General features: G+C 42.7%; 1 protein-coding gene across 1 annotated transcript; it reads right to left on the bottom strand.

Moving 5' to 3' along the window:
• Positions 1–2,121: 2,121 nt before the first annotated feature.
• Positions 2,122–13,811, bottom strand: LOC311030003 (SWI/SNF-related matrix-associated actin-dependent regulator of chromatin subfamily B member 1-like). Its single transcript, XM_084035474.1, has 9 exons — positions 13,654–13,811; positions 12,988–13,099; positions 11,683–11,791; positions 10,046–10,183; positions 9,406–9,533; positions 8,114–8,280; positions 6,973–7,163; positions 6,672–6,803; positions 2,122–4,545 (listed from the first exon to the last, which is right to left on the bottom strand). The coding sequence occupies exons 1-9, from the start codon at positions 13,741–13,743 to the stop codon at positions 4,506–4,508; spliced, it is 1,107 nt and encodes a 368-aa protein (XP_083891600.1). The 5' UTR covers positions 13,744–13,811; the 3' UTR covers positions 2,122–4,505.
• Positions 13,812–13,981: the final 170 nt, after the last annotated feature.

A 13,981-nucleotide genomic window follows, 5' to 3' on the forward strand; every position in this document is an offset into this window, starting at 1 on the left:
GTCCTCATTATTTGTTGAGAGCTTTCTTTTCCTCCGATTGTTATCGTCATTATTCAATTGTCTGAAATTTTAGATGTATTATAGTTTCTGACATATAAAGTGGCCTAATATGTTCCAGAGAAATTAGACAGTTTGTTTTTATGGATATTATATATTGGGAAGGTATTTGTATGCAGGCTGTTGTATCAGTGCAGGACACTGATGACATCATCGATGTGCAGAAACAGCAAGGCAATATTTTAAGTTCTATTTGATGTACTTTAAACATAAATGGATGTATTTGCATTTGTTTCAGTCAGGATATGTATGTTTTCGTTATGTGAATTAATCTGTAAAAAAATGTTTTTAATAAAAAATGTAAAAAGCAATTTGCTTCGACTTTTTCTGGAAGTAATATATGAGTTTTCAAATGTCCCAGACAGACTTGAGGCAAAGACTTTGTGAGGCTTTGACTGTTGCCATGGTAACCGATGTCCAGAACTGTGGTAGACAACCTACTGTATGAGCGGACTCAATGTTAACACAAAATTATCCCTGGAAATATTATATATAATAATATAAATATAAAAATATATTAATATAAATATGCTTGCTTTTATACACCTGTGGCCATGGAAGTGATTGGAACACCCAATTTCAATTATTTGGATGGGTGAGTGAATACTTTTGTCAATATAGTGTGTATATAAAACGAAACAAAAATCTAAAACACAACTCTGCCCGCACCGGTTCATCTTTTCCAGTGAATAAATTACTTCCATAAAATGTTTCTTTATAAAAGAAAAATGTAATATAAGAATAATAACAGCCAGGCTAAATCTTTTCATAGATGCCAGGGTTAGTTAAAAATGACTTGAGCTAAACAAACTACTTTCTCCGGAAATTTAGACAGAACTATTTGCTTGGAAAGAGATTGGAAATGATAGATGATAGGAAATAAGAAAGAACAGAGGGTCTAGATATTTCTTTCTGGTAAAAGGATGTACTACAGCATGTTTAAAGGCAGCTGGGACACATCAGAATATGAACACTTGAACCAACTGTTATAAGAATTTTGTTTAACCTCATGTCGTAGGTATGCCTAATTGTTATCAGGGACCAGGAGATTCACTGTCAATGACGCATCATCTCCTGAACCCTTTAAAAAGACTCAAGTCACAGCACTGATTTGAGCACTTCCTCTGTAGCATCCTCACACGTTGTTGCATTGTAACTGCTCCTCTTGGCCAAGATTAAAGTCCGACGTCGACTTTACTTCTCTGTCTCCGATCTCCTCCTCGGGTGAATTTGTCCGTTCATGAATAAATTCTTTTAACACCAACAGCATCAAAAACGTCTTTGAGAAAACGTGAGGGAATACTATCTGAGGGGCAGTTCGTCGGCCGCAGACGCTTCACTACATGTGAAAGTGATGAGAGTGATAAAGGCTCAAACTGGTCACAGACAGCAGGTCGCAAAGGAGAAACAATAAAGTCTGGGACCTGAGAGCAGAAATGTTATCAATAAAACATTTAAGAAAGTTTTCACAAAGAGTAAATGATGGCACAGTAGGAGAAATCTCACAGGGATTTACATGAGAATTAAAAATATTAAAAAGAACTTGGGGTGTGTGACTGTAAGTGGAGACAAGGTTGGATCGGTAAATGGTGTTAGCAGCTTTAACAGCTCTCTGATCGTCTGATAAATGATGGTGATCTCTAAGGAGACGTGGAGTTTGTCCTTCTTCCTCTTCCCCTCAGCACGCTGACATGCTCGTCTGAGAGCGCGGGTCATGTGACCACGGCGTGGAAAATGCTTTAGGGTTTCAATCTAAAGGGAGCAACAGAATCCAAGATATTGTTCCATTTAGTCAAAAATGGTTATAAGCTCCTCAGCGCATTTCTTTTTATCACCTTCTTAGAATACGTTAAATACAGAAAATATGCAGCATCAGCACTTTAGGAGCTTTCATCAATAATAGATAATGTCTGAACAATTAAGAATGTTTATGAATATCAATTATTTTTTATTTGAATTAGAGCAACATTTTTAGATTAGGGTTTTTATACGGGACTTTAAACACACCAGTGCAGATTCTGTCGATGTTTTCCTCTCACATTGAAACAGGTCAACTGACAACATATTGCCAATAATTTTTCTTTATTGTTATTTTTCATATAAAAACAAGTCCACTATAAAGGTAAAGCAATTTTACAAAAGAAGAGAGAACAAGAAGCGACGGTACACGTTGACATGGTTCTCTGGAGGAGGTTCAAGGTGAAAATCAGCACTTCAAACATTTCATTGGTTCTTTCATGTCTGCGACCAAAGGCTGTCCCAGTGAAACAGTTCTCTAGTCAGCTGGAGCAAAGTGAGGCACACTGCAAACACAAGTACCGACGGCCATCCCTCATGCACAAGGGCCAGAACGGACTAGCATGCAGATGAACACTGAACTGATCAGAACGCAGAGGCAACACGTGGAAATCAAACCAGCTCTCTAAAGGTGTGTTCACAACAACCAGCACACAAAGTCCATGCAAAGACACTGTCGCCATGACGAGGAGGTTTTATTTGCTCAAGATGGAATATTTCAACTCGAGCAAAAAAATGTGCATGAAGCAAAAGCCTCTCAGCATTGAGATCGTCATCCTGTTGTCGCTGAATCCTAAATGGAGGGACCACATGTTCTCTCCTGGGTCTGTGGTCCCCCAGAGGTCTAGATAGTAGCTCACATTAGCCCAGAGACCAGACCTGATTGCGGTCTACGTGGAGGGAAGCCCCGCCTCCTCTCTGGCGTTAGTGATGCTCATGAACACAATCACTTTGAGTTTGATGTGAACACACCTTTAGCAGTACAATGCAGTAACATCAGAAGGGATAGTACTTGAATTTGACACATTTCAGTAAAAACACTAGCATCAGTATACAGAATTAGCTATGACACTCTGATGTGGCTCACTAACATTTATTAAAGCCCATATAGGTTACTCTGATGGCAGAAAGTTTTTTTTTTTTTTTACCAATTCACACCATCCCAAAGACAACTCCATCTTTTTGGGTCGTCCCACCATCAGCTACCTCAGGCAGACATGTCCAAATAGAGATAAAGCACCGCCCCCTGTAGACCACCTTATTTCAGAATAAACACGTATGTTAGTCAACGGAGAAAAATACCTTGTTCGATTTGTACCATAAGTTACATGTTTGTCACTTTAGAAGGTCAGTTACACAACGTTAGCTCATCTTGCTAGCTAAGCTAGCTAGCTAGCAGGTCAAGCTAACGGCCGTGTCTGTGACGTACCTAGCTAAGTTAGTTAGCTAGCTAGGTAGCAGGCTAACTAATGGCCGTGTTGGTGACAAGGAAACATCTGTTAATCTGACATACATCACATGTGGAATTCAGGGAACAATTCAAACAGATCAATAAATGGATTAATCTCTTGCGTTGACTATCGCACATATTTATTCTGAAATGGGGGGGAACTTCTTGATGGGAACATCTTCAAATGTCTAGTTTTTGACTGACAACAGATTAAAACCAAAATATATTCAGTTTACAGAGATATTTGACAAAGAAGATCAATAAATCCTGTTATTTGAGAAACGGAAGATAGTTTGACACTTTTTTTTTTTTTTTTTACTAATCTTGCTTAAAAGATAACTCAAATGATTGAGCAATTATCAAATCAGTCCTTTATGACTTTAGTGTTGATGATAATGGTTCCAGCTCTACATGACAAATAATCCGAACCATAATAAAATCATAATAGTTAAACGCCTTTCTAACTCAACACTGGCCTGTTTACAATTAGTCTCATCGTGTGTCTTAATTGGATCGGATAGCTAATGAAAATGTGTAAATGCATGGAAGCGTTCCAGACTGTAGAGGAGGTTTGAAACATGTGGATATGTGGACGTCATCAGAAACATGTTCATGGTGTCAACATTAGTCAACAGTAGTCAATGCTGTGAGTCTCTTTCCTGGTGTGTGACGTTGTGTTCTTGACCTCAGATAACAAGTTGATCATCTAGTGACTCGTAACATCTGGCTGGTGGAACGTTACACAACAGATCCATGGTTCTATTAGGATGCTAGATAGGAATGGTTCTACCCACAAATTTAGGTTCCTTCACCATCTTTGGTGTTGATGTTCTTACATGTTGGAATCTGTCGTACTTCTGTTGGTGAACTGTGACTCACTAACAGACGTCATCAGTGTTCACTATCTGTAGAAGGGTCTAGATGTTGACTGGGACAGGATGTGGTTCGGACCCTTGATGGACAGAGAAGAGGATGGACCTCTGCCATCTGTCCTGCCATCTGTGGCGTAAACGTGGTTCTGCTGGCGTAGATGTGACCTGGTGTGCTGAAGGTGAACCATGAGAAGGAATGCATGGATGTGTGTGTTGGTTTCCATGGAGACCGACGTGTGAGTATTTACTTGATGGTTTAGAGTAACAGGCGCCTCCGGAGGGAGGACCGGTCCAAGTCCCGGTCTGTCTCATGCAGCTCCATGTGTCTCCTACCAGGACGGAGCGGTGTTGGCCAGTCGTCTCATACGCCTGCAACACAAGTCATACATGCAATGAACTCACTGATTAATGTTTTACTTATTTATTATATCTCTACTCTTGACTTATTTAAGTTGTTCTGTTTATTTTCATATTGTGTTTTATTATAACTATCCTCTTTGCTCCTGTAATAGTGCAGATTTTGCCACCGTGGGACAAATCCAGGACGATGTTATCTGAGCTCAAAATGATCCAAGTGTCTGGATTATGATCTTGAGTTACACATGACTAATATTATAAAGAGGAAGGATTTGGACTAAACAAATAAATGGGGTTGGTTTCAGAAGCTCTGAGTCTGTTCCCTTTTAGTTCACTATGGCAACAAACAATGGATATGGTGTGTGGATGGAGGTTGTCTTTTTTCTAACAGTCGGACACTAAAGGACATCGTTCATATTCTTCCTTCAGGATGGAACACCGTGTTTTTGTGTGTACAAAAAAAAGGAAATATTATTTCAAGTACATGCTCATTGTACTTTAGGCTTGTTAACATTTCAGAGTAAAAAACATTAAACCAAAATTAATTTGAAAAAGCGAAGCAGCAGCAGTGAAAGAGGCTTAGTTTAGAAGTACTAATAATAAGCTCAGAGACTCAGAGGAGCAGCTCGTCACTTAAAGGAGAATAGTGTTGGACCACCTTAAAAGGTCAGTCCACCTTAAGTGTTGCTGAACCAGACTTGTTGCTTACTTCAGGGCTAACTCCTTCACTTTCATTATCAGCTGGCTGACAACAAGACAGGAAGTTAGCTCGTGGCTAGTTATAGCATTTATTCACCGGCAGATAAACTGAACACACACTGACCTCAGAATCAGAAAGGAGTTCTTTGCCAAGTATGTTTTCTCTCTCAGTTCAATTCTGGTAGTCAAACCCATGAAATCATTAACCAGATTTTAATTTCATTCATAGATGATTAAGTTCTGGAATCTTTCTGTATATTCATGTATTTATTCAGCTGCAACCTAACGGGAACCAATGCAGCTGGACACCTGAAGACCAACCTCTCCAGGACCAGTGTTCCTCCTACATTTGTCTCCCGTTTCTGATGTAGCGGTTCAGGGGGTGGAGCAAAGCATCAGTTACAGCAACCAATCACATTGGATAGGGATGGGTAAAAATATCGATTCAGCAATGCATTGCGATTCTTTTCCCCGCAATTCAATATCGATTCAGCAATCTTCTGAATCGATTCAAGCCCCTGGCCAGTGGGGGCGCTGTGACCGACACCCTCGTGTGATTCGCGCTGTACGGACGGGGACCGCACTAGACCAAACCATTACAATATGGCGACCGGAGTGAGTACAGCGTTCACCGCTCCTATTCGCCGCGAATAGGCGCGTAGCGGAGCCCGCTTCCTTTCGGCGCTCTTGTTAAGCAATAGTGTAGTTCACACCAGACACGGAGCGCCGCGAATAGGCGCGGCCGTCCCGCGGCGTGAAGCGATCGTTTCGGCGTCTGCTCTATTTTTTGCGCGTGCCGCGAGCGAACGCATCAATTCTGGCAGTAAATCACACAAAGAAACACGAGACAATCCGGCCAATTTTAAAAATAAAAACAATTTTAAAAATAAAATACCGCGATTGACAAATGCGATCATAGTTGTGTATCTCAACTCGCACTGGGAAACAGGAAGAGAAAATACATTTAATAAATGTGAAGAGTAGATACACAAATATGTGTATTTCAACGGTATATCTGCACTACTACTGTCTACTACCATAGCTTCCGCGGGCGGTGTGAACCCGTTACATGCACTGTAGTTCAGTGTTTAAGTAGTGTCCTGTTTGATCATGCTATGAGTTATACCACGGCTGTTCATAAGGCATGAAACTAAATAAATTATTTGAAAAAATGATTTGGTACTCTTACTTGTGTATTTCTACTTGATACTGAATCGATATCGAAGCATTTCAATCAATATCGAATCAAATCGATATTGAATCGAATCGTGAGATTCTAAACAATACCCAGCCCTAACATTGGATTGTTTTAAGATCGGTATCTGGGTATTGTTAAACCGACTTAATCACCTCGTTAATGCTGCAGCACCAGTAACTAGATTTTACCATGGAAATGACATCATCCTTCATCCAGCATTCTGTCTGTCTGACTCTCTCACCTTGTGTTCCTGTCTTGGTCTCGGATCTTCTTCTCCATTTCAGCATCTGTGAGGGTCTCCAGCAGGGGGCACCACTGATCAGCATCACCTGTATTGCGGATGGCAATCTCGACTGTGGGGAGAGGGTTCTCACTGGGAGCAGATGACAAGTAATCAGTCAGTCCAAAGGTCCACCCGAGTTGGGGATGAGACTACATACTCCAACAGAGTATGACGTGGGGTCAGACTGTCAAACATATTATATTGTAAATATAATATGGGGGGGGTATTGTATGTGTGTGTGAAGTCAGGGCTGAGGTACCTGAAGGCGTAGGTCCTCTGGTGCCAGCTGAGCTGACCACGGATGCTGTAGGCGATGGTGGTAACGAACTCTCCCCCCAGACCCAGTTCAGAGCACAGCTTCAGGGCGAACGACTCCGGCGAGTTCTCTCTCTCCGACATGTCCCACTCAAACTGATCCACCAGAGAAATGTTCCCCACATGGATGTTCAGCTGAGGAACACACACACAAAACATTATGTACAGTATAATGTTTGTCTTTCACATCTGATCTGCTTCAAACTACATATGATCCTTGACTGGATCCCGATGGCGTGCCAGCTCAGATCACGACGAGTGTCGAGGGGGACAATCGATGATTTTACACCATGTAGCATTTCATCATAGACCACAACCGACGCCGAAGGTCAAAGGAAGTCTAGCATGTCTGATTTTGTTTCGTTTCATCAGAGCTGTCACTTTGACCAATCAGAGCACACGGGAGAATTTCCATCATCAGAATAATCAGCAATATCGTGGCGTTCATAGTTCACTATCATGGTGAAGACGTGAAAAATGGATCCAAATTTAAAAATACAGGATACAATAATACCTTTATTTATGCAGGAAGAACTTATGATTTATGATCCTTTAATTTATCATTATTTTATTATTTTTTTACTGAAAAAATCTGTTTATCTGTGACGCAATACAAATATCTGTTAAGTAATACCAGCATGCTTCAGTGCTTAGTAGTTTAAATCATATTTTGATGATTATCTGGATAATATTGTGAATCAGAGATAACAGAAGTACTTCAGCAACCCGGTGAGTAGTGATGACATCACACACGTGGTGAAAGCCGAGCAGCTGTGATTGGTCCTTCTGACTATGATCAGCTGATCTGACAGTGACCATCGTATATGTCTTCTAGTCTGACCCAGGTCTTATGAGGAAAGGTTGACCTGGTGTGCAGGTCATGCAGAGCATTCCTTTCAACTTGAGAAACCAGAAGGATTTGTTCAGACCAGACTTTGTGTGCATCAGAAACTCATTCTAATGGAATGATGAGTTTTCGGTCTTCCTCTGTGTGTTTGAATGCCTGTTGTTGACTGTCTGTGAATTGCATTGACAAGAGAATTTGCAAAGAAACCCTGTTCTGGTTCCTGTGGTTCAGCACCCACCTTGATGATGACTCTCTGGTCTGCCTGCTCCTCCAGTATGCTGTCAGTGGGGTAGGACTCAATCTGCTGACGGATGGCTGAGGCAATGGCAGGGACAAAGGCCAGAGGGTTCAGGTCCAGGTCGTCACATAAAATCTCTGCAAACATCTCTGGGGTCATCAGTTTCTCTGAAGAGGGGTGGATCGGTGACGTTAGACAACAAGGACTTGACATACCGTTAAAATTAAACAGCCGACAACACAGCATGTTTTGGATGTTGACATAAAAAAACAACTATCAGCCATAACATTACGACCACTGACGTGAAGTGAATAACGCTGACTATCTCGTTACCATGGCACCCGTCTGTGGATGGAATCTATTAAGCAGCAAGTGAACATTAATGTGATAGAAGCAGGAAAAATGGGCAAGCGTAAGGATTTAACTGTGATCCTAGACGACCGGGTCAGACCATCTCCAGAACTGCAGCTCTTGCAGGGTGTTCCCGGTCTGCAGGGGTCAGTTCCTATCAAAGTGGTCCCAGGAAGGAAAACCGCTCACTGGCTCATTGATGCAGGTGGGGATCAAAGGCTGATCTTCTGATAGAGGTTGTGGTTCCGATAGAAATGTGTCAGAACACGCAGTGCATCGCAGTTTGTTGGGTATGGAGCTGCGTAGCCACAGACTAGTCAGGGTCCCATGCTGACCCCTGTCCACAGACCAGTCAGGGTAACATGCTGACCCCTGTCCATTGACCAGTCAGGGTAACATGCTTAAAGGATCTGCTGCTGACGGCTTGGTGCCTGATACCACAGCAGACCTTCAGGTGGTCATAATGTTATGGCTGATCGATGTGCATATTTACTAGGCGTGTGAATCACCAGAGGCCCCATCATAGCATCACAATGCTTATGTCATGATATAACAGTTTGCTTTATACCGAGTATTGCATTAACAGATATTGTAATAAATTGCAATTCAACTGTGAATTTTGCAGTTTGCTAACATCTGTTTCATTGAATAACATTTCAAGCTGTACATCTCACTTCAATCCTTTTCATTACAGCAACGCGTTTGAGTGAAACACGATGATCTAGCATCATGTCGTGCATCACCATAAAAACACTCCATCACTGGGATAATAAGTCACTTCAAAACCGTCTAGCTTGTATCAAGGTTGACAAAAGAAAAATAAAGCCCGATTTTAAAGAAGATACAAAAATCTATGTTCCAATGTATTTATCCTTTAATAATGCAGGGAGCCCTTATGATTTATGATCATCTTATTTAGGATTAAATAAGATGATATTTACCATTCATGTTCCACGTGAAGGCATCTCTCAGTTTCTGTCCGTCTATCTCCATGTCCAGACGGATGGGCACCAGCGCTTCGACCTGGGCGGCGTTCTCATGGATCACTGCAGGGTCGTGGTCATCAAAGCTGAGCCAAACACCAGACAACAAAACTCAAGGTTGGACTATTATAGTTCATCCACGCAATCCCACGGGGTCTTTTGGAAGTGTTATGTGTAGATCTGGCCAGCAGGTGAGTTTCAAACTTGGAATTTGAAGAGGTGGCAGTGTCGACATCTATGTGTTATGTTGCAGAGACATCCAATTAATTGGGCATGCTAACCAGCTCCCACTGGGCCATCCTGTCCTGTACTACTACTTGTACCAGCCTGCCAAGCAGAGCCCCCCCCACAGATAATAATACAGTCTGTTTGCTGGATTAGATGGAGCATCGGTAGCCCTCCACCTCGTTCAGTCGGGAGGGTAAATGGGACACCTCCTGTGCTTTTGTCATTTTTTGACCGCTATATTTATTTAATAGTATATATCAATATATATTTATTTATTTAATATTGTCTTGAATGGCGTTCTATACTCCAGCAGTTAGGAGCTACTTTTAGCATAAGGGATATAGTGTTAAACAACACTAGAGATACACACCACAGGGGGAAGGTCCTCTTCTTGTCTCGGCCCATTCGGTTGCGGTTGATGGTGGTGGAGCAAGGCACGGCATCGAGGTGGTGCGAGCTGTTGGGCAACGTGGGGACCCACTGACTGCTCCTCTTCGCTTTCTGCTCCCTTATAGACACAAACAATCAAGCTATCAAGTACACACCATTCTACAGATAGTGAACACAGATGACATACTTTAGTGAGTTCACGCCGTTTACAAACACAAGTATAACGGAGTTCAACACATGTAAGAATATCAACACCAACGATGGTGAAGGAACCTAAATAAATGGGTAGAACCCACAGGGGTCCCCCGCTGGTTTGCACTCACACTGCTCCAGCACAAACGGGCCTCAGCCCGATTGCCGGTTGTACATACGTCATCTCGTCCTAATACGACACACGCATGGCTTGATGTTGTTTTGAAGGAGCGCCGTCTCTGCTAGTAAACACTCAACCTGCATCAGCGCATGTGAGCACGAGCGGATCTGTGTGAGCAGGCAGCGCGAGCACAAAGGGTTTTGGACGGAGACACACAGCGGCATTTTTATTATAAAAGTACCGGTCCGATACCAGTCCGGTTCCGCTCACACCACGAGTCTGAAGAGTGCAACATGTTATCAAAATACAGTGTTTTCTGTGTCAACTTTACGTGTTTTCAAAGTAGAAAGCGACATCATGGTGGTTCAACGAGGCGGAACGGTCATCAGAACAAGCGCATAAAGTACAGATGAGAGAGGGAAGCTCATATATCGGCAGCTATACGGCCAGCATTTTGAATGTTTTTTTCCCCACTTAAAGGGCCAGTAAATATTCCTTCGCGGGCCGGATCCAATTGAATAGCCCTGCACCAGATCATCAACTCATTACCCGAGTCCATGAACACAATGTCACACACCAGCACAGAGACTCACAGCTTTACTGGCCGTTACCACCATCATGTTTATAGACATCACCGGTGTTTGGGTTCAAATGGTGACCGTGTTACCTGGTGACTCCCAGCTGCTGGAACACCAACAGAACATGTAGGAGTCCTCGTAGAAGCCTTCAATCTTAAATCCATCTGTGTTCATCATCTACACCAACCGTTTACTGAAGTTACTACCAGCTGAAAGTCACCAGGTAACACAGTCACTGGTTCCACTGGAACACCATCCTGGTCTGAATGCTGGAGAACTTGAGTCTGTCTGAATATGGATTCTGAGGTACGAACACGTAACAAGCAGACAGTTAGATGCTGCTGACAGTTTGAATTCAGGGTTAAAGCTTCTAACTGGTGTTCTGGAGTTCTAACGATGACATCATGAATATCTATGATGACATCACTGTAAAAGGGTCTATTGTACTTCCATAAACTTGGGGGACTCACAAGTAACAGGTTGTCCTGATTTATGCTCAAGCTGAGAAACCCCTCCATGCATTCAACAGGACTTTGTTCTTTGACCAATATCCAAATATGGTCCAACCAATGTCAGTGATGTGAGTAAAGTATTTGGATCCAGCTTCTGCCCCTTGACGAGTACAAGGTACATCTTAAATCACACAGGATAACAAACTGGAAAATGTAAAAAAAAGCAAGAAAAAGCTGAGAAATGCTGAATCGGCCATCATGTGATTGATATTACCTGAGGTAAGCCGGGGGCTCTGTGCTGATGGACACCGCCTTGTATTTCTCATCATTGCCTTCGAAGATCTCCTCACATTCTGACGCCTTCAGCAGAGTCACACTGGTGGCTACACACAACACAGACAACTGTTACATGCTACATCTGAAATGCATTCTGGTTACAATTGCTGAGCAGTTTCAAGTGATGCATTTGCTCACTGCTATCACCACTGCTGTCACATCGGCTCCGTCCAAATCACTCTGGACTCCTTAGTCAGGCTGTCTGAAAGCTTAGGGAGAGTCAATGAACTCTATATGTGGACTCAAAGTATCCCACAATTCATCTTGGAAAGTAGTGTACAACTAGTCATTAACCAGGCATTATATCCTATCATGCATTGGTCTGAAGGAAAAATAACAGACGCCAGCTGGGGGATCTCAACAAAGGCGAAGGCCCGCCCCTCCTGGTGACAGCAGAGGTACTTCAGCAGCAACCCGGTGAGCAGGGACGATGTCACACGTGGTGAAAGACGAGCAGCCGTGATTGGTTGGGGACCGTCGTTTAGTCTGTCATGTATCTGGACCAGGTCAGCACAAGACTTTGTGACTCTATAATAACTTGATCGGACATAGCGACAATCGTCCTGACAGTAATATCATGTATCACAGGAAGTGCATTAAGCTGTTTTAAGTCCAATTTATTAGATCGATCGCATAATATCCAATAATATTGTATATTGTAATAAAGATCCTATCGTGTCAGGAGGAATAACATATCGCAGGGCTTCTGATGCTTCCGCACACCCGAGCCCCTCATCTGTCACTTAATCCAAATAGATTTCCCACCTTATATACTAGAATTACTTACAGCAGCAATTGATTGATTGAAGCTTTATTTCAGACTCACCCACTGGGAGGTCCATAATACAAACAAACAACGCATACAACAAGATAAAAACAAAACAAAAGACAACAGACGAGACAAACCTAATATAGACATAAGCACCAGTGCCTCCACATTCTCGAGGAATACTTTACAGAACTTCGTCCTGGGTTGACAATAACGGATATTATGTCATTTTCAGAAGCATCAATTCTGCATATCATTGCATCACATTAAATTACGCAGAACAGCAGGGCAGGTGCGAACACCAACATTAACAAACATTTGACTAACATTTGACTAGCACTTGAGCATCTAGGTGCTCTGAGCACCAATTATTAACTTGTTATATTATATACAACCTTTGGATCTTACAGACTAATATTGGCTCAAAATGATTTTACCCCTGTCCAGTGTTAAGATCAACGACCCACCACTAACCATGTGACGATGCTACGATCTTCTTCCTCTCCTCCACCGACGCCAGCCGCCTCCACAGAGACGGATACCTTTTATACAGGGAGCCTCTGAACATGCGCAGGTAGTTTCCAACCTGGAGAGCAGACAACACATCTGTTCAATCAACAAAACCACATGACGAAACAAGGTCCTGTGGATTAAACGTGACGGAAACGGTTTTATCGGGGCATCCCATTAGAAAACACTGATCAACGGAGGGAAACCAGTGGAAGAGATGAAGTAAATTAAACACTGTGGACAGTAGAGGAACTCTCTTGCCGACTTTACTGCCACAGGTTTTTCTCCCACACTTCACGGCACTCTTCATGTAGATGTAACGTTCACGTACTGGTCGGGCACAACGACCCCCCCCCCCCCCCCCCCAGCAGGCTGGAAGTACAAGTTACTACCAAACAGTAAATTGCTGTAGTGTATTTGGTCTCGACCAGCAGAAATTATTTAGCATTAGCCGCTCACTAGCTTGACGTCAGCCGTTACGTCCCGTTGTTCGTGTTAAGGTCTTTCTTTGTTTACGAAGCCATCGGTGTGGCTGGTTAGCATGCTAGCACTTAGTAGCCAGACGAACAGATAACGGAGGCTAACGTCGGGGAACTAAGCCTTCAGAGTTAACGAACAGATGCCACATACCTCCGAGCCAACCATGTAAAAGTCCCCATCTTGCTCTAGTTGAAATTTCACCGGTTTCTGGCCAAACGTTTTACTTAGAGCCAGTTGCATCTTTACGCAGTCGCTAACTAGCCGTGAGAGGCAGCCTTCTCTTCTTCAGATGCGTTTACGACCTAGGATACATGTAGGAAATCCGCGTGTCCTCCTGGAAAATAGCGTTCACCTCAGCTTTGAGCACTAAAAAAAACCTCAGCTCAGAGTATATCTGTCCACATAGTCAAACGACCCAAACTAACGGGAACTTCAGCGCTGCTGAACACGTTCCGCTTTATAAGTGAGATCAGGAAGC

Source organism: Eutrigla gurnardus (genome assembly GCF_963514095.1).
Source record: "Eutrigla gurnardus genome assembly, chromosome: 19".
NCBI lineage: Eukaryota > Metazoa > Chordata > Actinopteri > Perciformes > Triglidae > Eutrigla > Eutrigla gurnardus.

What these genes read in the sequence shown, in the direction of transcription:
- LOC311030003 (XM_084035474.1), bottom strand. Translation starts at nt 13,743, where the DNA reads ATGCAACTGGCTCTAAGTAAAACGTTTGGCCAGAAACCGGTGAAATTT. An exon ending in TTTACATGGTTGGCTCGGAG is followed by an intron (nt 13,100 to 13,653) that starts GTATGTGGCATC and finishes TCTGCTCTCCAG; the next exon opens with GTTGGAAACTACCTGCGCAT. An exon ending in ACCAGAGAGTCATCATCAAG is followed by an intron (nt 7,164 to 8,113) that starts GTGGGTGCTGAA and finishes TGTGTTCCTCAG; the next exon opens with CTGAACATCCATGTGGGGAA.